This window comes from Garra rufa, chromosome 19 (genome assembly GCF_049309525.1).
Source record: "Garra rufa chromosome 19, GarRuf1.0, whole genome shotgun sequence".
NCBI classification, from domain to species: Eukaryota; Metazoa; Chordata; class Actinopteri; order Cypriniformes; family Cyprinidae; genus Garra; species Garra rufa.
Window position 1 is genome coordinate 32,511,061 of NC_133379.1, and position 23,873 is coordinate 32,534,933.

The 23,873-nt window shown below is 36.1% G+C and overlaps 1 protein-coding gene across 1 annotated transcript; it reads right to left on the reverse strand.

The window, feature by feature from the left end:
* Positions 1-3,773: 3,773 nt before the first annotated feature.
* On the reverse strand, positions 3,774-23,195 carry ell2 (elongation factor for RNA polymerase II 2). The gene is made up of 12 exons (XM_073824195.1): positions 23,048-23,195; positions 17,560-17,607; positions 15,407-15,528; positions 15,139-15,302; positions 11,936-12,195; positions 10,740-10,864; positions 10,539-10,605; positions 8,323-8,998; positions 7,965-8,028; positions 6,364-6,535; positions 6,193-6,237; positions 3,774-6,095 (listed from the first exon to the last, which is right to left on the reverse strand). Exons 1-12 carry the CDS (start codon positions 23,177-23,179, stop codon positions 5,979-5,981), a joined length of 1,992 nt encoding a protein of 663 aa, XP_073680296.1. The 5' UTR covers positions 23,180-23,195; the 3' UTR covers positions 3,774-5,978.
* Between the last annotated feature and the right edge of the window lie 678 nt (positions 23,196-23,873).

Below are 23,873 nucleotides of genomic sequence, written 5' to 3' on the forward strand. Positions count from 1 at the left end.
CTGAGTCCGAAAGGTCGAGCTCGACGCACTGAGTCGCGGAAACTTTAAGACGGCGCCGCAAAAGCTTCTTGGGCAGCGCGAGGCAATGGCTGCAGTTCTCCGGGTTCTCCAAAGCCTCTTGCGCGTGTTGGAGGCCCAAGCAAACGACACAGAACTGGTGAGTGTCCTTGGCGGCTATTAGAGCTCCACACGCGGCCGGGCAGGCCCGTGATAAAGTACCGCCGGCAGAAGAGGACGACTTGGAGAGCGACATAGCGGCAAGAACTGGGAGCAGGTGAATGAGAGAGAGCGTGGGCGGCTCAGGATGCAGCAACAGGAACTGACCTGTCGGTTGAAAACAGACTCTCACGTCTGGCGGAGGCTGATCAGATGATTTGTCCTCCTGAAGACACAAGTGAGCAGATGCAATCCAACCGTGCTGGTTTACGCAGAGATCGCGAGAAGCGAATGTCAACTGAGAAAAGGTAGCGCGTGCAGGGGTTTTTATGCGCTCGGTAAGGGGCGGCCCCTTACCTGCCAGTGGGCACGCGCTCCTGTCTGTCAAGCCAGACTTGGTGCAATTGGATGCTTCTGCAGAGGTCAGGTACGGATGCCCTTCCCATAGGTGGATCTCGAACACGAGATGATGAAAGAGAACCTTCTTTTCCTGGCTTTGTGACTCGTGTAGTTCCTGAAGTGTTACACCCTTCAAGTGAGGCGGGATTAAAATTAACCACACCTCGGTAAAACTCAAAATAGGTTGGAGGTACTATTAGAGTTTTTGAACGAATTTGGGATTTCGTATGAATCTTTTAAGAGAATTAATAGTTCTCTTTCATCTTTGTTTGTCTGTAATAAAAGCTTTCTTGACTGAAAAGACTGACAATAGAATAAACCAATAGGATTCGTGTGTGGAGTGTGAACGCGTATTTCATTGGTTGGGTCTACGAATCGATACGCCCCCTTCGTGAGCAGGCGTTTGAAGCAGGAGAGGTGCTAAAAAGACTTATGAAAAAAAAAAAAAAAGACAATAAAATATTTTAAGGACATTGCTGGGACTCGTAATTTTATGAGCTTATCCACCTTATTTTTCTCATAACAGAAAATGTGTACATTTTCCAAATGCTTCCAGCAATTTTTAGCTGTAGGTACAAAACAGCTTGTCTTTCAGAATGGTACTATTGTAAACGGCTCTTACCATATTGTTTTAATTTATTATCTTAATATAAACGCACTGGTTTGTAATGCAAACAGTTTGACTGTTTACTGCACTTCGTTATTCTTCTCGCTATTTCCTTACAGAGGCTAATGAACCGGAAGTTTAGCATATTCACAGAAAGGGCACTCAAAATACTTGTTTTGATCGTGAACGACTCCATGTTGTTAATTCAGCCATACACACAAAGAAGCGTTTACCATCTAACATTTACCTCATTCTTTTCTAAATACTTGATCAAAAAAAGAGTTATAAAGTAACATATGTGACTCTAAACCACAAAACCAGTCTTAAGTAGCATGGGTATATGTGACCCTGGACCACAAAACCAGTCATAAGGTTAAATTTGACAAAACTGAGATTTATACATCATATGAAAGCTCAATAAATAAGCTTTCTATAGATGTATGGTTTGTTAGGATAGGTCAATATTTGGTCGAGATACATCTATTTGAAATCAGAAATCTGAGGATGCAAAAAAATCAAAAAGACTGAGAAAATCACCTTTAAAGTTGTCCAAATTAGGTTCTTAACAATGCATATTACAAATCAAAAATTACATTTTGATATGTTTACAGTAGGAATTTTACAAAAAATCTTCATGGAACATGAACTTTACTTAATTTCTTAATGATTTTTGGCATAAAAGAAAAATCAATCATTTTGACCCATACAATGTACTTTTGGCTATTGCTACAAATATACCCCAGCGACTTAAGACTGGTTTTGTGGTCCAGGGTCACATTTGTAGCAATAGCTGAAAATACACTGTATGGATCAAAATGATCGATTTTTCTTTTATGCCAAATATCATTAGGATATTAAGTAAACATCATGTTCCATTAAGATATTCTGTACATTTCCTACAGTTGCAAAATTATTCAACGTCCCAAAGACTGCAGTACTTCACAAATACAAGCTTTTCTAAAGATCCAGGATTTTATACTGGCATATTAAAAGTGATAATGTCAGTATGTAATGTAATGTTTTTAAATTATAGGATTGTTTAATAACAGCTATGTCATAATTATTCAACCCCTATTCAACATTGCTGTTTTATGGTAGGGAACAAAATTGTCTTAAAACACAATTAAGCCTTTAGAAACTCCATTTAAACAACAGAATTACATTGGGCTGTTACACATACAAACATTTAGCCTATGCATTTGCTAAAGTTGAGTAGCAAATATGGCAAAGGCAACAGAACTCACAAAAGCTATAAAGAGGAAAAAGTTTTATTATATTAGAAAGTCTAAGGCTACATGAAGATTTCCAAAACATTAAAAGTTCCTAGAGACACAGCTGGCAGCCTTATTCTGTTGAGGGTGTTGAACAAAAAAGCACAATATCATAAGATGATCAGAGCAACTGAAAAAAAAAAACTGCAATGTACAGCCAAAGACTTGCAAGATGGACTGACAAAAGGAGGAAAAACATTTCAGTGTAGAGTATAGGAACACTAGACAAGTATGGCCTTCATGGTGAGGCATCTTGCCGAATACCACTCTTGACCTAGAAGAACAAAAAAGTTGACTTAAACTTGCTAAAATTCATTTGCATAGACCTGTGGACTTCCGGAAGAATTTTTATGGAGTGATGTGTCTAAACTGGAACTTTTTGGATCTGTGGATCAGTGGTATGTCTGGTCAAACATGGAGATGGGTCAGTCCTGTTATGGGGTTGTTTTACTGTAGCAGGAAGTGGAAAACATGGCCGTATGAAGGACATCATGAATTCTTTGAAGTATCAGGCCATTTTGGTGAGAACTGTGATGCCTTTGGTGCAAAGAATGAAGCTAATGATCAGTGGACTTCCCTGCAGGACAATCATCCCAAAGTATACATCCAAATTGACTTATTCTTGGTTCAGGAATCAGTCATAGAATGTTCTTGAGTGGCCTGTTCAGTCTCCAGATTTAATTCTCATTGAAAATATTCGGTTGCATTTGAAGAAAGCAGTGGCAATGTGAAAACCAAAGATTATCAGTGATCTAAAGATCTGAAGATTGCAGTAGAGAGGTGAGAGAAGCTTCTAAACACTTCCAAGCAATGTTTATTGGTGGTTTTAAAGAATAAAAGGTTCTGCACCAAATTTTACTTTTGGGGGTTGAATAATTTTGAACATGAACGCTTAGAGAATTTGGTTATTTTTTAAATTATTCACCAACTTACATTCTCAGAATTACTCAAGTGTGTATTAATAATAGCATACTGATGCTTTTGTTGAATTGCTTTCACAAAATTTTGTTCTCTGCAGCAAAATGTCACGCAGGTCAAGACGGTTAAAAAATGTTCATTGCAACCGTATATCAAAACTTAATTTTTGATTAGTAATATGCATTGATAAGAACTTCATTTGGACAATTTTCAAGGTGATTTTCTCAGATTGCAGATTTTTAAACAGTTGTATCTCAGTCAAATATTGTCCTATCCTAACAAACTTTACATCAATGGAAAGCTTACCCAGACCCTTATGACTGGTTTTGTGGTCCAGGGCCACATATTTAAGTTGTATGTCCTATTAATATAAATATAAAAAAGTATATAAGCACTCATAGAGGAAAAAAAGTGAGGCAGAAAAATGTCAAGTTCACATTTTATTGAACTGATTTAATACATTTTTAGGTGGACAGGTCAGGAATTCTCTTACAGTCTGAAACGACCCCCATCCCACCTTTAAAACAAGAGATGACAGTGTTATGAGATTCTTGGCTTATTATCCAACATCAACATCTCTCTTTAGTGGTGTCAGAGGCACAGTCTTTTCAAAAGGGAAAGAAAACAGGTGTTGGTCACACGTCACCAAACACTTCCCCACCCGACCCGAATTACGACGATACCGAGTTTGATATATAGATGCACATTCTCCATTCCAAGCAACACTTCTTAGTGTCATCCCAACTCTTTAGGGTTCAGTGTGGAGGCTATTTGAATGCTGAGGAAATAAGCGTCTGCGAAGTAAAGTGCTGCTAAAGTTCTCCGTTTAATAACCACGACCTGTATTTGGTTGTCATCCGACATGGCGTCCAGTCTATAAATGAACAGAAGCTCACAAAACAGAACATCTCAGGGAGTTCGAAAACACATAAGCCTCCAAAAAAGCAAGTAAGATGCCATCTGCCGCCCCAAATACTAAAAACGAACAGTCGTCGGTGGTTATTTCGAGAATGGCTCACTCAGGTTTTCTCATTTCAATTTACAACACTGGAAAACAAAGGAAACACCTCCCAGGGTTTAACAATGGAATAATTGTGATCGTAAGAGGAGAGAGATGGTTTGTTTTCAGGTCTCATAAAGACTTAAAATGTGCAAATACAAATGCAGCAAGCCTCAAGAAACTAGCCAATCAGAATCCACCATTTGACCCAGTGAGAATTTGCATAATTGCAAGCAATGTTATTTTCAAGGCTGATTCACAAAGCTGCATTCTGGATCTTATCCCTAAACAAAGATCAAAGAAAATAAATATATTAAGACCACTGTAAGTGTTCGACCACCATCTCCTTTTAGAGTCACTAACATAGGATCGAAAGCATTTTTGTTTCTTTTTTTTTATCATTTTCTCTTTTTTTGGCAAAACTTCCTACCACACAGGTTTTGTAAACATAACGTTTCCCTTAATCTTTAAGAAGTTTATCTAATGATATCGTGAAATAAAGACTTTTTCCGCATATTTGATCAGTTTTTCAATACTCCAGCAATTCCTTTTAATTCAAAATGAAACAAAAAATATATAATTCTATTCATATTTCATAAATAACTCTGCTCTGAGACTTGTAATAATTAATTCATGAATACATTTGAAATGGATATACAGGTCTGCCTCTGCTCGATGCATTTCCTCACAAATCAGTAGCACCTTTTGTCTTCAAGATGGTTCGGTGATTTTCTGAAACAGAGCAGGCCCAAATTAAGAACATGTAACACGAGCCAGATTGATCCCGAAGGCTCTGGCTGCTTAAAGAACAAAAAAAAAAAAAAAGTAGCAGCTTTTTTTTTTTTTGGAGATTTTTGTTTTCCGTTTTTTTTTCCTCTTTTATAGTTTATATCCAACCCTCATCCCAGAGCCTCTCTTCTCTTCCTGTAGTTTCTGACCCACAATCCTTCCCAAGAATTAACAAAAACACTGACAGTTTTCACTCGCCATTTTCTCTCGCTCACACACACACACACACACACACACACACAAACAAACAAACAAACATCGATCACACCTTCCACGAATGTGCGACGGACCTGTGATCAGGTCATAATTTCTCCTCACTGCCCCGGGTGCTTGTAAGTCTCACTGACGCCACATCGATACGTCTGTATTAATACCTTAAGGCATCATTTGCACTGTGGGCGTGAATACTGATGCTTTTCAAAGAAAAAAAAAAAAAAAACAGGGCCATCAGGAGAAAGGAAGTCTCGAGGCTCATGAAAACGCCCTCTTTTATGGCCACTTTTTCACATGTACTGGCTCGATCACCCCCCTGTGCAAAAGGCTTCAAGAAATATGCGCTGTAAGGCCCAAGACGGTTTTGCATTGCGAACTTTCTTTTTGCATTCAAAGAAGTTTAATTTTTTTCTTTGTCCTTCAAAAAAAAAAAGAAATGAAAATATATGGGAAAGGATGTAAAGGAAGAAAACATGATAAACAAGGCCAGATATGGGAAAACAGGTGAGTGGGGAATCTTTAAGTAGAATAAATAAGGAGCTGTTTGATCCCCACACTCTTCTAAAGATGGTCCTCCGGCTGAAGAGCGCTCTGATTGGCCGAGGGGGTTGCTTGGTCCCGTGACCTACAGCCAGGACTGCGCCCTCCGCTGGTCGAAGTCAGCGATGAGGCGTTTGATGTGGGCCAGTTTGTTGTGCAGGTACTCACAGCGCTGTTTTTCTTCATAATAGTTTGGGCTGTGCTGTAAAGCAAACAAAGTGTGAATTAGCAGACTATTTTTATTGTTTACTTGAGATCTATAGGACCCAGATGGGTTAGGCATGCTCAGTTACACTTACTTGCTTAATTTTTTTATATTCTTGAAGCACCTGTTCATGTATTTCCTGTTAGGAACAAGACAAACACTTACTACTTAGAATACAAACAAATATACACATACATACATATGGTTCTTTATATAAAGAACATGAGTAGTATGCAAAGAACAAAATTACATTTTGTTTTCCTACCTGGTACTCTTTAGTTCCTGGAGTCAGTCGTCTACACTGGGCGTCCAGTTTTGTAAAACGACGAGTAACGCTCTCAACGCGGGCATGAAGGATACGATACTCATCATATTCTGCGTTGAAGTCATTCTTATAGTGCTGCCTCTGATCCGTAGATATCACTGCGGTGTATTTACTGCAATAAAACAATAAAAAAGACAATAAGACTCCAGGTAGGTCTTATGCTCATTTCTTATATACACGCACACAAAATAAATGTTATAAAAAAATAAAAAAGAGATAAATAAAATTAATGAAAAATAAATAAATAAAATTGATTAAAATAAATAAAATTAAAAATAAATAAAAATTATAAATAAACTAAACAAAAATACACACATACACAAACTCCGTTTTTAACCATTTTCAAAAATCATGTTTTTTCCATTGTGCATTCCACTTAATCTCAATCAAACTGCACTTAAAAAAATACAGCTAACACAATAAAAAAAAACATGATTTAAAAAAGGAGTAATCCATTTTATAGGATATATAAATCACTTGAAATTATATAATACAAAAAAAAAAATTATATAATACAATATAACAAAGCATTTTAATGTCATTATAAAACAAATTTACATAAATATTTATAAATATATAATTATTTGAAAATAAATATATTTTAATGTACACTGCCAGTCAAAAGTCTTTGAACAGTAAGATTTAGTTTTTTTTTTTTAAATCTATTCTGCTTACCAAGCCTGCATTTATTTGACCTAAAGTACAGAAGAAAAACAAAAACAAAAAAACAGCAAAATTCAGAAATATTTTTACCATTTAAAATAACTGATTTCTATTTGAATATATTTTATAATGTAATTTATTCCTGTGATTTCAAAGCTGAATTTTAAGCATCATTACACCCCAGTCACATGATCCTTCAGAAATCATTCTAATACTCTGATTTGCTGCTCAAAAACATTATTTTTATGTTGAAAGATTCTTTGATGAATAGTTGTTCAGAACAACATTTATCTGAAATAGAAATCTTTTATAACCTTATAAATGTCTTTATCATCACTTTTGATACATTAAAAGCCTCCTTGCTAAATAAAAGCATTAATTTCTATAATTCGAAATTATAGGGAAAAAAATTAAATAAAAATAATACTGACTTCAAGGTTTTGAGTGGTATAGCGTATAATGTTACAAAAGCTTTTTATTTCAGATAAATGCTGATCTTTGGGTATTTCCATTAGATAACCATTGGACATTTCATTCAGAATCCTGATTTATTTTTTAAAATGTTTTAAATCTTGAAAAATAAATTACATTTTAAAATATTCAAATAGAAAGCAGCTATTTTAAATAGTAAAATACATCACAATATTACTGATTTTGCTGTATTTTGATCCAAAATACAGCAAAATCAGTAATATTGTGATATATTTTTACTATTTAAAATAGCTGCTTTCTATTTGAATATATATATATATATACAGGCCTGGTGAGCAGAAGGGAAAAATTATTAAAAAACTTACTGTTCAAAAACTTTTGACTGGTAGTGTATATTATTGTTTATGCAGAAAGAGACACTATAAAAGGAGACAAAGTTCACTTACACTATGTAATCAGGCTTTGTTGGGACTGGAAGTTCAGTGCTGTTGACAGGCTTGTCTTTGCCAGCTGTAAAGAGACACAACAGTCATATACAAACACGGAAATAACAAGCACACGTAACACATGATCTTTGTGGCTTTGGGAACGGACTAATCTAAATATGTTGTTGTGAAGTAAAGTTCGAGGAGCAAAGGCAAATGGAACATAAATCTATTCATCAGGACTGACAACAAGCTGAACACATCTTTAATTTAATACTGCTGGCTTCCAGCTAATAAATCAATCATTTTTTATTTTTATAGTAATCAGTTAATCAATAAAGTTAATACTACAAAATGCTTAGCACATGGCATAACAAACCTTCTCTGTCCGATTCATGGCTGATGTTGGCAGGAATGTGTTTTTGCTCTGCCTCATTCCGGTGTTTCTTCCTGGGCTGTGCTTCCTTATCACAGTGATCCTCCTTGTGATGCTCTCTATCCCTCTTTCGGTCCTTGTCCTTATCCTTATCCTTATCCTTGTCCCTCTCTCGCTCTCCTTCTCGCTTCCTCTCTTTATCTTTGTGCTTCTTGGACTTCTTGGGCTTTTTGCTGCCACTGCTGGCAGTAGGAGACGCGCCAGAAGAAACGCGGTGGCCACTGCTGCTGGTAGTGGTAGAGGTAATGGTGGTTGTCGAGACGGTACAGGTGGAGAAGGACGAGGGGGACGTCGTAGAAACTGGCTGGCTGGGCGGGCTGGGTGTGTGGCTGCGGGGGGCGTAGGTCTCCGAGGAGTTCCCGCATATAGAGCTCTGGTCCAGGGGAAGGTCCTGAGAGCCCCGGCCCTCCGGCGTACTGGGGGAGTTCGAACTGGAGCCCGTGACAGGGGGAGGGTGAAAAGAGGGTCCTGGGCAAGCAGCCGTAGGTGCAGGTTTTTTGTCCTCAGTCTCTGAAGTATGACGACTTGAGGAGGAAGAGGGTCCTCTGTTACTGAGGTGGGAGATTCGTGGCTTCTTAGACATCAGAGGGTCTATGAAGTCAGTCTCAGGTAGGCGTTTCTGAAATGCGAGAAACAAATTATTATTCTTGGATCTGCAAATTCATGGATGTGCAAAGAGACAATTATTGTATGTAAATATAAAATATACACTGCCGTTCAAAAGTTTGGGATTAGTAAGATTTGTAATGTTTTTTAAAGAAGTCTCTTATGATGCATTTATTTGATCAAAAATACAGATTTTTTTTTTTTTTTTTTTTTTTTTTTAAATATCTTAAAATGTATTTAAATATAAAACAATGGATTCGATTTTAATATACTTTCAAATATAATTTAGTCCTGTAATGCAAAGCTGAATTTTCTTCAGCCATTACTCAATTTTTTTGGGAACCTGTGATATTTTTTCAGGATTCTTTGAATAGGAAGTAAAAAAAAAAAAAAAAACTGTTCAAAATAAAAATCCTTAAAAAGTCTTTGCTATCACTTTATCAAATTAACACATTCATGGTGAATAAAAGTAATAATTTCTTTCAAACAAAGAAAGAAAAAAATACTAACCCCAAGCTTTGAAAGGTAGTGTATATTGTTATAATAAATGCTGTTTTTTAAAGTTTTATTCAAAGAATCCTGAAAAAAAGTATCACAGGTTCCAAAAAAATATTAAGCAGCACAATTGTTTCCAACACTGAAAATAAACCAACATATTAGAATGATTTCTGAAGGATCATTTGACACTGAAGACTGGAGTTATAATGTAAAATAAAATTAGCATTGCATCACAGGAATACATTATATTTTAAAGTATATTAAAATAGAAAACCACCATTTTAAATTGCAATAATATTTCATAACATAAACGTTTTTTCTGTATTTTTATTCAAATAAATGCAGCCTTGATGAGCAGAAAAAAATGTTTAAAAAAACAAAACAAAAAAAACAATTAAAGTCTCACTGATCCCAAATTTTGAACAGTAGTAAACACTGTTAAAAAATATATTTTTTTAAATAAATGCTGTTCTTTTAACATTTTATTCAAAGGATCCTGAATAAAGCATCACAGGTAAAAAAAATATATATATATCACTAAGCAGCACAACTGTTTCAAACATATTAGAATGATTCTAAAGGATCATGTGACATTCAAGACTGAAGTAATGATGCTAAAAAAAAAATCAGCTTTGCATCACAATATTACCATTTTCTCTGTATTTTAAATCAAATAAACAGCCTTGATAAGCAGAAAAGACTTTCTACACTCTTTTAAAAAAAGGTTCTTTATTGGCATCAATGGTTCCATAATGTTCTATAAAGAACATCCATGGAACCTTTCAAATGCAGAAAAGGTCCTTTAGAGTGGAAAAAGGTTCTTTAGATTTTTTAAACGTTCTTTAAAATGGTTCTTTTAAGAACGGTTCAGTGAAAGGTTCTTCGGGGAACCAAAAATGGTTATTCCATTCACAGCAAAAGCACCCCTTTGAAACTTTATTTTTAAGTGTGATTCCAAACTTTTGAACAACAGTGTATATACACGTATATATTCTTAATTTAAATGTAATTTATTCATTAAAAAAAGAAAAATATCAATATAAAACTTGTCTTACCAGTGGGGATGTTGGCTCTTTGGTTGGACTGCTGGAAGATACAGACTCTGAATTCAAGCCCAATTTACTGTTGGAGGGGAAAAAAATTAATTTAAGCTTTGCCAAATACTCTTGGGATCTCGTGTACTGGCTCTCAAAAATGACTCATGTTCAATTAAAGAGTTATTCTTCTTTTAATTGCATGTGACCGGTGAGTCTTACCGTGCCAGGACCCTGTCAGCCTGAACCCGGTCATCCTCCGTGTAGCCCGGCCAGTCCCTCTGGACCTCACGGAAGATAAAGTCCTTCAGCGAATACGAGTTATCCTTAGGGTTTAGATTGGCCACCTAAAGGAATGGAAAACATTACATTGATTGGTTTCCCATTTCTGATTAAATACACGACATACGAAGATTTATTTAAAAGGACCTCTTTTAATTTTTTTAAATGGGTAAATTAATAAAACAGAGAGAATATTGGCTCTTCAAATGGCTTTTAAATTTAATTATTTTAATTTAATAAGTGGTGAGCTAAGGCAAGCTTGAAATTTAAACAAAGTATGCTTTTCAGTTTATATTAAATTTAATGATTAGGACTGTGTTTTGTATTTTTAATTATGTATATGGTATATACAATATATCATATTTTATTTTTAGCAACTAAATTACATATGAGGCTGCAGACTTTGAATACTTACTTAAGTCGGCATCCTTAAGACTGGCAGATACACAAACACTATAAATAGTAATGCAAATGGACAGTCAGGCAAAGGGATATAGTGTTACTTCTTACGTTACAACCCAGCGAGGGGACCGTTTCAGATTCACAGCGCTTCCTGCATTTCCAAAGAAGGAGAGAAGCTAGTTTCATACTTCCCTTTTCAAAGCCTGAATTAATTCTTTCCAGACTTCATAGAAAAGAACAACAACCGTGATATTTCTCTTTTGAAACTCGCGGGGAGAACCGAAATTGCACCTTCTACCCCTTTTGATGACAAACGCCATTCAAATATGATGGCTGTCAACAGTATGATCTTAGATAAACTGAAACCAAGTATGATGGTCTCTTCAGAATCAGCATCAGCATGCATGTGCATAATTACTTTAATAGGTTTAATTTATGGTTGCCTAATTTGCCGCGTGTTAGACATTCAGCAGAGGTGAATGCAACTCTTTGTGGTGACTTGCAATACGTGACACTGTGCTTCAGCAAAAGTGCCTCGAGTCTGTAGCCCGAGGGTAGATTACAGCTGTGATTTGATGATATCTATGCTTCAAGTCTCTGTGACCTGTCGTGAACTTATATGTATGATTATGACAGTCCTCAAAAACTTGCACAGCAAGTTAAAAGGTTTTATTATGTAACATCATGCTTGCTGTTGAGTGATCTCAATGGTTGCTCCATAATCTCACTCTTACTTGATGTAGTGTAGAGCCCAAAGAGTTGCGGTCTTTCTGGCTGATGCCGTCTCTTTGCAGTCTGCCGAGCAGCTCTAGTTTCTTGTAAGAGCGCAGGGCCAGAAGGTGAATGACGCGGTCCCGGTACGGCCGTTGCGATACAGGGTTGTTGGTAAGGCACTTGCGGATGGTGTTGGCTGGGTTGAGAGGGGTGGTCTGCTTCCTCTCTGGAACCGGGTCGGGGGCTGACGGAGCCGGTTTTCGGTGCTGGACTTTTTTGTCTATTGCAAAACAACATTCACAGGGAGACAGAGCAGTTACAACAGAGCAGTTAGCCTCTTAGTGCTTTAATTTGGTACAGTTGAGGTCAAAAGCTTACATATTTTGCAGATTCTGCAAAATGTTAATTATTTTACCAAAATAAGAGGAATCATACAAAATGCATGGTATTTTCTATGTAGTACTGACCTGAATAAGATATTCCACAAGAAAGAAAAATTACCCTGTTCAAAAGTTTACATACAGTTGATTCTTAACACTGTTTTGTTACGTGAATGATCCCCAGCTGTGTTTTGTTTAGTGACAGTTGTTCATGAGTCCCTTGTTTGTCCTGAACAGTTAAACTGCCCGCTGTTCTTCAGAAAAATCCTTCAGGTCCCACAAATTTTTGGGGTTTTCAGCATTTGTATTTTGTATTTGAACCCTTTCCAACAATGACTATGATTTTGAGGTCCATCATCTTACACTGAGGACAACTGAGGGACTCATATGCAACTATTACAGAAGGTTCAAACACTCACTGATGCTCCAGAAGAATATAAATAACCATGCACTAAAAGCCAGGGGGTGAAAACTATTGAAAAAAAAAAAAGAGATGTGCATTTTCTGACTCACTTTAAACAGCATTTTTTTTTTTTTTAGTGCTGCCCTCCAGAAGCTACTTACATACAAAATACTTACTGACAAGTCAAATTTACCCTGATCATCAAAAATCTAAATGAATTTCAGGTCTTAATGCATCATGTTTCCTTCTGAAGCATCAGTGAGCGTTTGAATCTTCTGTAATAATTGCATGAGTCCCTCAGTTGTCCTCAGTGTAAAATGATAGATCTCAAAATCACAGTTATTGTTGGAAATTCAAATATACAAAAAGCTGAAAAACCAAAGAATTTGTGGAACATGGAGGGTTCAGGACAAAAAACAGCTGTGATTAACAACACAGAATTAGGAATTAAGTGTATGTAAACTTTTAAAAAGGGTCACTTTGTTGATCTTGTGGACTATATTTTTTATACTATACTTTTCTGAAATATCTTACTAAATTACAAAAAACAAAAAAAAACAAAAAAAAACACGCATTTTGTATGATCCCTCTTATTTGATAAAATAATTAACTTTTAGCAGCTTCTGCAAGGTGTATGTAAATTTTTGACATCAACTGCATTTAAGACATGAACTCAAGAGCTAATTCACATACTATCCCATTCCATGCAAGATTAGGATTAATGCTAAACCAAGTATCCAGATGGTATATCATTTCTATGGCACTATATCTCTACTGTAAACCTCAGAAGAGAATCAACAAATGTAAGACTGAAGTTGGAAATTTTAATTACATGCTGCTTTAGTATTTTTAAGCATCCAAGAATAAGCATTTGAACATGTGAAAGCAGCCACGTCAGTCAGATATTTAGTACACTGATACCTATTGAGTCACGTTTATACAGTACCAATACTTTGGTCATCTCTACACCCTAAATATAAAATTAGGATCCAAAGTAACAAACTAAATCACGCATTCTCAAAACTGAAGTACATCAGAATTTGAAGCGTCACAAAAGTTTCCTCTATTATGAAATTCCTCAAATGCTATTTAAAAGATTAAGGGTAGTGACTCTTTAACCATCCTACTTCCTACGTCTTATGAACTCTCCCTTGGTTTGCCCGAACATGTGCCGATGACTGGACGACATCCAGACGCAAACTTTCGCTGTCTCACCTCCTGCCAGGCAGGTGAAACTCTTACGTCAGTGGTTAATAAGCTTTGGCCATCACACATGTATGGCAGACTGGAAGATCATCTAAACTCTGGATTATATGGGAAATCTGCACCATTTTGACCTCTCGCTTGTCTCAGATTAAACACAAACACACACACACACACACACACAAAAAAGTGTAACATGGTTTCCTGAGAACCAGCTGCTGCAAAGCCTTACAACCACAAACCCTTTTTTGCACTTCCTTTTGCTGTGTAAAATGCAAACGCACCCCGATCACTCCTCCGTGGCTTAGCACAGAGGGATGAGGGTGAAACTGACTTTTCCAGTTTTGCGGTGGAAGCCAGCTGTGGTCCGGAGAATGAGGGCTCCCTAGAGGGGAGTGACAGCTGAACAGGTGCTGAGAGACAGGTTTTGTCTGGCAGGGGTGAAATATAATGAGCTGTGTTTGGGTGTTAGTTAAAGCCACTCTAAAAACCCTCAAGGGTTCTTCTTTTTTTCCTAAACAGTGATAGCTTTTTTAAAAGATGAGATAAAACGGGTCTCTGGAGTTGCAGCTTCGCCTTCCCCCTGCAGTTTTAAAATGCAAAAAAATGCTGATTTCATTTTAACAACCTTGGCAGGTGACAACAGATCTGAAAGATTCAGTCACTTTCCACTTCCACACATCTCTATGTGGGGCACATCGGTAATTTCAGAGACATGGGTTGTGTCACGACTTAGATAAATAGGATGAACTTTTACTTGCTTTTTCTCTTGACCCTAATCCATACATCACTCTCCGTAAAGCTCCCAATTGGTTTAACGCACACGGTTATGTGACCGTTACAACTGAATTGGCAGAGCATTACAGGTCTATATGAGGAGATCTGAAAGATGTGAGATCATGAAATGACACTTTATTAGTGTATTTCAGTCAATTCAATAATGCTGTAGCACATATCTCAAATAGAAATGAAAACAGAAACTGAAAAAACCCCATCCTGTTCTGATAATCATCAACTGTATAGAAAGATTCTTTGAAACAGAAACGTTTCGATTGAAACACCATCCGGAAATTAACTGGAAATGCTGAGAATTTTCAATCAAACTGGAGAGCTTTTCACACCTGCAGCTGTTAACCTTAAACTTTGGATGAATGTAATACAGGGTACTCTCCAAATGTCAGTGAGCAGAATGTGTTTGTGTGCTAAAATACAGTGCGTTAATATCTGTAATAGGTACCTCTGAAAGGTCCACCGGGTCTGATGAATTTGGTGCTGTTCTTGCTTTTATCCTCCTCTGCTTTGGTCACGCGCTCTTTGGTCACCTGGTAGGAGTCATTGGTGGCACATACTGTGATTTTGTCTTGAATCGTTCCCAAAGAGGACAGATGGGAGACTCCAGAGCTAACAGGTACAAAGAGCAGTTAAAAAAAAAAAAAAAAAAAAAAGAGAAACGACAGCACAAAGAGCCGTAATTTTGATGCACAAGAAAACTGCTCAGCCCTTACCTAGATATGTACTGGTGGATACCCTCAAAGCTTCCTTGAGGATTGTCTTTGCCAAAGTTGGACAGATAAAAGTTGAAGTTATGAGAGCCATCGGAAGCATCTCTCGCTGGGATTTTAATGCGCTGAAGGGGCAGAGATAAAACAAAATGTAATTATTAAAATGCTAATAGAGGTAATCACCATTAAGAAAAACTATTATCAGCTTAGCAAAGCACAAGTGAGCTACTAAAACAGTAGACTAATAATTTAAAAATATGCTCTCTTTTAAAAAATTTGTTAATTGAAGTAAACCTGAAATAAATCTAAATATTAGATTTAAAAATCAAAAAATAAAATGAAAATCAGCAACTAACAGGGCTAAAATAAGTCTGAGGTACTAATAAAGTTAAAGAAAAGCTAAATATATAATATTTACCTAAATAAAAATGAAATATAGCTGCAAGCAGCAATTACCAGGGTTTAGGCGCTTTAAGCACATATGAAAAAAGACATTTAGCAAGCCTGTAACCACCAAATCAATGATTTAAAAAAGCATATTTGGCAAATCCAGGCGATTTGCCATAGAGAATTATGGTTTTTAATGTTTATGACTGCTAGAGCGCCAACTGTTCCAATTGCTTTAAAACTGCATGCTTGTTTAGAATAACCCATCACATGTGCTCACCAGGTTTCATGAAGTTTTGAGTTTTGTAGGATTTTGTGTAAATTTGGACAGGCCCCTTTTCTAAATGACGACTCCAAAGCTATTAGCTTCCCAAAGGGTAAAATGTTTTTTTTTTGTTTGTTTTTTTTTGTTTGATAATTATTGACCTAGAGAGTCCAGAAATTGTTCCCCAGTGTTTTTTTCCATACCAAAATAATTCGCAAAAGTAGGTTTGTTACTTCTACTCGATCATATCAATTCCAATTGGTCTCCATTAACCTTGTCTAATTGGTGCGCAAACTTCCCCTCTGATGCGCCCCTTTGCAATGGCGAGTCAAAAGTTTTTTTGATAATTAATGATATTCACTCTCCAGAGAATCTCCTGCACTTGTTTGGTTCCGATCAGGCGAAAAACCTAGGACTAGTTCGCAAAAGTAGTTTTTTTTATATTACTTATATATAAATACTATAAATATAAATATATATATAAATAAATACCCAAGAATTTCACAGGCTGATGGTTGAATCTGATGAATGCATTTTCTCCAGCGTGAGCCTGTGACTGACGGTTAAGGTGTTATGAGCAATTTGTAACATTTGTGGTCGCTGTAGAACCCCCATCAGGTCGATTAGGGTGAGCCTCTGTAACATTGTTGGCAGTGTAAGTACTACCATCCCTCCAAGTTTCAAGTCTCTATGACTTACCGTTTGGTCTGCACAATCAGTTTTACGCGGAGACTGCAAATCCTTGGCCATTCTAACAATTACAATAGGGTTCCAGAGCTACACGCTTGAACCCCTAATAAAATGACTAAAGCATATCACAAAAAAAACTCAATATAAATGTAAAATAAAAAACTAATCATCCAGTAATTTCATATACTGCATTTTGCAAGTTTAGGGTTATTACCTTAGCAAGATGCTAATTTCAAACTCTACTGGAATCAACCATTAGCACTGGTCATGTCTTTTGTTCAGTTCTCATGAAGAGCAATATTTGTGGTGCTCTTGACTGACAGTAAAGGGAGCTGCCGCCCATGTAAATCTTATTAAATGAATCACCTATGATGATCCATCACTGTTGATGGATGACAATGGCTATGTACTCGCTCACTAGGTTTTGAAACACACTCACTGTGTCAGCTCAGTCAGAGCTTTGTAATAACATGTCGATGGCAGCACAGACACTAGTTAAGTGTACTATGTCTTCAGAGAGAGTTTTCATGAGCGTAAAACCGGAACCCTACTCGCTGACCCAGTATTTATAGGCACACAGCGTCTGAAGTAAACTACAGCATGGTGCGCAAGGGACAGAGGTTAAACAGGCGCTTTCACAGTGGAAAGTAAGACGCCGTCCAATAAAACCACAGAAGGCTGAGGGCTCTCTATTAAGACACCAGGTTCACAATTAGAGTGTGCTTTGATGAGTAACTCACACCCTTCAGTCAGCAATGATACTCATTCAGACACTGTGAAACTCACAATAACAGGCAGTGTGAAGTCAACTTACCCCTTGTAGACCCTGAAAACGAATCGTCGCCTGTGAGGACGGTGCATTCTGAAAAAGATGGGAATATTCGAACGTCAAAAACAAATAAAAAGTAATTTAATTGACCAAAATATTAAATACAAGCAACAAAACCATGAAAAACAGTAAGATTAGTGCACCTATAATTAGGAATGTAACGGTATTATCAATATTGTGGTATCGAAATAGCAAAACTGTTTTTTAGTGTTGTGGTCACATGATAATATGAAACTATAGGTCTTCTGAGGAAAAAAAAAAAAGGGTAGTTTTTAAAATATATTTAAACTTCTTATTCTAACATAATAGGTTTTTAAAGTTATGTTTTGGGCCATTATGCTTTGAGCACAGTATCTGTCAAAAGAACTAAAACCAAAGCGAAGCACGCACTCCATTCAACTATTCCGGAGTTTTCCGTGCCTCAGAACGGCTCAGTTCACAGTGAGTACAAACTTGTTTACTGCATGTGTTTGGGAAAGCAACGGCCACCCAGTTATGCTTTATTTTCACGACAGATGATTACAACATTTCACTAGATTTGTAGTGAGACATTTTTGTAAGCCTGTTTTCACTAAAACGAGAGTTTTCCGTCAAAATAAAAGCTCTACTGGCATTTCCGTCAAAATAAAAGCTTAATGCAGTATGAATTGCAGACTGTTAGCGGTTTAAATGGGCAATGTTGCTGCAGTCCAAATTCAAAACTTCTCTTTCAAGTGCAGGAATTAGGAAAGTATTGTAAAGCAAAAATATACCTATGAAATATTAATTTTCCATTTATTTTTCAGTGCAGTGGTTTTACTATATATATATGTGACCCTGGACCACAAAACCAGTCATAAGGTTAAATTTTACAAAACTGAGATATATACAGCATATGAAAGCTCAATAAATTAGCTTTCTATTGATGTATAGTTTGTTAGGATAGGACAATATTTGGCCGAGATACATCTATTTGAAAATCTTGAATATAAGGGTGCAAAAAAATCAAAATACTGAGAAAATCACCTTTAAAGTTGTCCAAATTTAGTTCTTAATGCATATTACTAATCAAAAATTACATTTTGATAGGTTTACAGTAGGAATTTTACAAAAAATCTTAATGTAACATGATCTTTACTTAATTTGCTAACGATTTTTGACATAAAAGAAAAATCAATAATTTTGACCCATACTATGTATTTTTGGTATTTTTGGCTATTGCTACAAATATACCCCAGCAACTTAAGACTGGTTTTGTGGTCCAGGGTCACATATTTTGTTACTAATATTATAATATTCCAATTTGTTTAGCTTCCTAAAACACCAGTATAAATGCAATTTAGACTGGGACAGTATACCAAGATTTAAAAAAGGGTTGAGTTTCCTTTAAAGTTCAGGTACAAGTCAACACACTGACTTTTTTTGGAAATAGGCTCATTCTCCAACTTCCCCCCGTTTTACCATTTTGAAATCCATTCAGCCATTCTCCTGTTCTGGCAATATCACTTTTAGCATAGCTTAGCATAGATCATTGAATCCTATTAGACCAATAGCATCGCGTTCAAAAATGACCAACGAGTTTCGATATTTGTCCCATTTAAAACTTCTTCTACTCTTCTGTAGCTATATCGTGCACTAATACCAGCGGAAAACGCAAAAGCTAAAAAAAGCTGCGATTTTCTAGGCTGATAAGATTAGGAATACACTTCCATTCCGGCGTAACAGTCAAGGAAGTTTGCTGCCGTAACATGGCCGAAGCAGGCGCAGTAATATCACGCAGCACATGTGCAAATGCTAACCTAGCTGGGAACTAATTTCAGGCACTGCGTGATATTACTCTGCCTGCTGCGTCCATATTATGGCAGCAAACTTCCTTGACTATTACGCCAGAATGGGAGTGTAGTTCCTAATCTTATCGACCTAGAAAATTGCAGCTTTACATTTTCCGCTGGTATTAGTACAGGATATAACTACAGAAGTCAAGTTTTAAATAGGACAAATATCGAAACTCGTTGGTCATTTTTGAACGTGATGCTATTGGTCTAATAGGATTCAATGATCTATGCTAAGCTATGCTAAAAAGTGATATGGCCAGAACAGGAAAACGGCTGAATGGATTTCAAAACGGTAAAACGCAACTTATTAACTCCGGGGGAGTTTTAGAATGAGCCTATTTCCAAAAATACATGGAGTGTTCCTTTAAAGTTCAGGTACAAGTCAATACACTGATTTTTTCTGACTTAAGTTTTCTTAATTAAGAACCTGGGTCTTAATTTCTTCATTCTTAAAATAGCTCTTAATTTTGAACTCTCAAAGTGCATTAGATAGAAAAACTGAACTTTAAAATGTACTAAATTACTTTCTGTAATCTTTATTTGTCAAAAATGGCATACTATACATACTCTTTTTTCCATCATGTAGTGTGTAGTGCATAAAGTTACAGTATGTGCATTTTTTGCATGCATAGAATACCAGACAGGCCTTAAATGAACAGTTTACAACCAGACCACACTCTAAAAAAATATCATATACCTAAATGCAATGCATTCAACTTGACCCTTCATTTCCACTGGAACAGGAGTCATTCTCAGTCATGATTTTATCCAATAAATAGCAAGTAGGAGTGAATTCAGGTAAACTGGGACATTTTTTCCCAGTCATCAATGGCAAAAATATCCAATTAATCTGAATACATCCCACACAGCCCAACCCTTCACTTCCCTGCAACCACCTTCGGTTATATTCAAATACTGCCCAAAACCTCCTCCATCTGCAAAGGCTTGTTTAACCAGATAAGTTTCACAAGCCCCCACCCCCAAGCACACTTGCACAGACTAGATCAGATCACATTACACAGGAGTCCGAAGAACGACGATTAAGCCCTAATGATTTGGAAGCCTAAACTAGAGGTTTTCAACTCTCAAAAACAGGTTGAATCTGTTTTGACAGGGTCATGATGCTAAAAGCAAATCATAAATGTAACTTTGTAATGTCATTTTAATACAGTCTCTCTACGACGTCCAATAAAAAACTAGCTTCCTTAATGAATCAGACATAAAATAATAAATCCACAGACACGTTTTAGCAATTAAAGATCATTTTGAGCCAACTGAAAGATAAGGCATGGCTCCAGGATCATCGCTGAGGTTCACACATTCCCTGTCTTTGCCCCAACTGTTTTGTCCCATTGCGGAAGATGAATAATGATTAACCACATGCTCAGCTGAGAACGGTAGCTGGAAGACAAACAGATCTGGAACATGACAACATGCTGCAAATACCAAATACTGAACATTAAATTATGAACACTTCAAGAACATCAAGGTATGGGTTATGGTACGGATGAAGTAGCAAGTAATCCCTTACTACGATCCGATTAATATAGGAGGACACTAAGCCCTGCAAGGATATGATCACTACATTCTTTACACCAACGTGACACTTACAACACAATACGATTGTAATGTAACCTTCCGCAGCCCTTTAATATTTCCTGTAACATTTTCCGAATGCTTCCATGCTAGATAACATCAACTAAATGGCATGTGCTTTGAACGAAAAACAAACTATTTGAAATAGTTTTTGTTCGTTGAAATAACAGTACTAAAACTACTTTTTTTTTAAGATAAAAATTAAATGACAAAAAAAAAAAAAAAAAAAAAAAAAAAAAAACTTTAATTAAAAAAAAAAACTGAACTGAATATAAAATATAATAAATACTATAATCACACTAGATAATATCAGTAGAACGGCATGTGCTTTGTCCGTGAGCTCCAAGCTTAAGACTCGTTCATCTGGCCTCCACCAATGGTGTGTTGTAACATTTTGAGTGTCAACCAAACTGCAAGTCCTAATCAACAAAGACAAACAGTGCCAGTCTAAAGCAGCCTGGAACTTGATGGATTACTAAGCTAAATTTAGTCTCAAACAGGCTTCAAGGTTCAACTTAACTCTTTTATGAGAAATTCAAAACAAAACGGGTTGACTTTAACTTTTATAGGTGACCCGAATTAGATAGACGGGGTGAATGTCCAATCAGACACAACCCAAAGGAAATCATGAGCCTGAATGTTTACCAGGATTTGGCCTTTTGGGATCGACTGAACCATCTCTATGAACCCGGTGCATGGTTTTTTTTTTTCTCCTTTTTTTTTTTTTTTTTTTTACAACAAGCCAGCTGTAGCTTTAAGTCAAACACTGCCTCGTAAGCACTTTGAGCAGTGTAGAGCTTTAAAAAAAAATCCAGACAATGCAGCTCTTCATTGAAGCTGCCTGATTTCTACTGCTAACTCTTTCAGCTTTTCGAAATGATAGAAATACCCAGAGGGTTTTTGAGTTTTATCAATTTCCTTATCTTTGTCACATACTCATAATATTACCAATCTAACTCACACATTATACTACTACTCACTTGAATGACATAAATGGAAATGCAAACCTTAAATGATAGGCAAACCTTGTGGTTAGGCAAACCTTGTATCAAAAGTACATGGAAGGAAGATGATTTGTCCACTATTAAAACTGTATAAGGAAATGTTAAGGGTTTCCCCACTTAGTCACCATGCCACACATTAAAAAAATACTTATTTTTGAAACAAAACCTGCCTTTTAAGTTAATATGAATGCTTAGCACATTAAACAAAGATTATAGCATAAAACGACACGGTTTGTTTTAATAAAACATTAAACTCCTCAGGTGTTAAGGTGTTTGAGTCTTCATAGCTAACTAGCTAGCAAAGCCACCATATTTAGACATTAATTAAAGAAGTTTGATTTTATTTGGTCCAAATGTGATTGTAAACATTGTTTATTTGCACTAAGAATCCCGAATGTAAAACAAACAACAAAAACATGGCCACATTTATGAACTTAATCATTGTTGGAGGACTGCCAGCTAGTAACATTAGCCATGCTATGAGCTAGCTCACCAAACTTTAATTTTCGCCAATTCCTAAGGCTTTTTCGCATGTAACACTACGTGTTTTCTTTAAAGAGACTGTAAACTGAATAAAATTATCGAGTGGTCGAAATGACAGAAAAGTGAATGGACGCTTTTGGCTTGTAAAGAAAGTTTTCTCAAACCGTTAGCATCGTAGCTCATCTTTCGATGATAAAACACAATAAAACATTAAACAAACATAACGTTTTCGCTTTCATCCTGTTGATTCAAGCTCTTTCAATCACTGAGACTTCATAAACGTATTAACATTTACTAAATGTGGTTTGTGGAGTTGAAAATACACGTAAAGAGTTTATAGCAGGTAATGGTGTGTTGGCATAATGTTCACTCCCTAGGGTCCTTTTTCTCCTTTATTAAAAACATTTTCACGTTAATTTTACATGGACAATCGCCTATTAAAAATGTTTAGTAACTTTGAAAAGATGTAGCATTGTTTAGAAAGAAATAAAACATTGTTTTTGATACATCTAATGCTTTTTGGGCGAGCAAGCTGTCGCTTTCTCTCTATAAAACTGTAAGCTTCCAAGCACTCACCTTACAGTTTTGGTAGTTTTCCAACGCTTTATAGGCTGATTCTGTCAGTTTGACATGTAAAACTGATATTCTGTCGCTCTTTCGGCCACAGTTGAGTCCATATGTGCCATCTTCGCAGAGAGCTGCCATCATCTTTACCAGCCCTCCACCATAGTCCCTCTGACATACGTGCAAACTCTCTCTCTAATGCGGACAGAGGGAGGGACCTTAACAAAAGTAAGTCCCTTTCTGGTATATACTGTTAGACTAGCTTGGTCTTTTAACTCTGAAATACTTTAGGCTAGTGGTTTCGTTATTATTTTTCGTTATTATTTTATCTATGCTGGTGCTCTTGCTTTACAAACATGACAAAGTGTTTTTATGATAATCAGCTTATGCTCGTTTAGGCTTGTTATTTCCTCTTTGCTTTTTTATTTGATTAATTAAAATATATTAAAAACTTAAAATTTCTTGAAAGTCAAAATTTCTTTCAAAATCAGCCTTGCCAAACAGTCGAATAATCAATTTAATAATCTGTTTATTAAGTATTACAGTATTACATTAATGAAATCTTATATATAAAATATGTAATGTTTGTCTTTGAAATTAAGCAGGCAATGTACATTTATTTGTATCATTTTTATTAGTAGTAATAAAAGTATTTTTAATGTTTTTTAAAGAAGTCTCTTCTGCTCACCAAGCCTGTAGATATTTGATTCGAAGTACAGCGAAAACAGTACAATTTTGAAATATTTTTACTTTTTAAAATAACTGTTTTCTATTTTAATATATTTTAAAATATAATTTATTCCTGTGATTTCAAAGCTATTTTTTTAGCATCGTTACT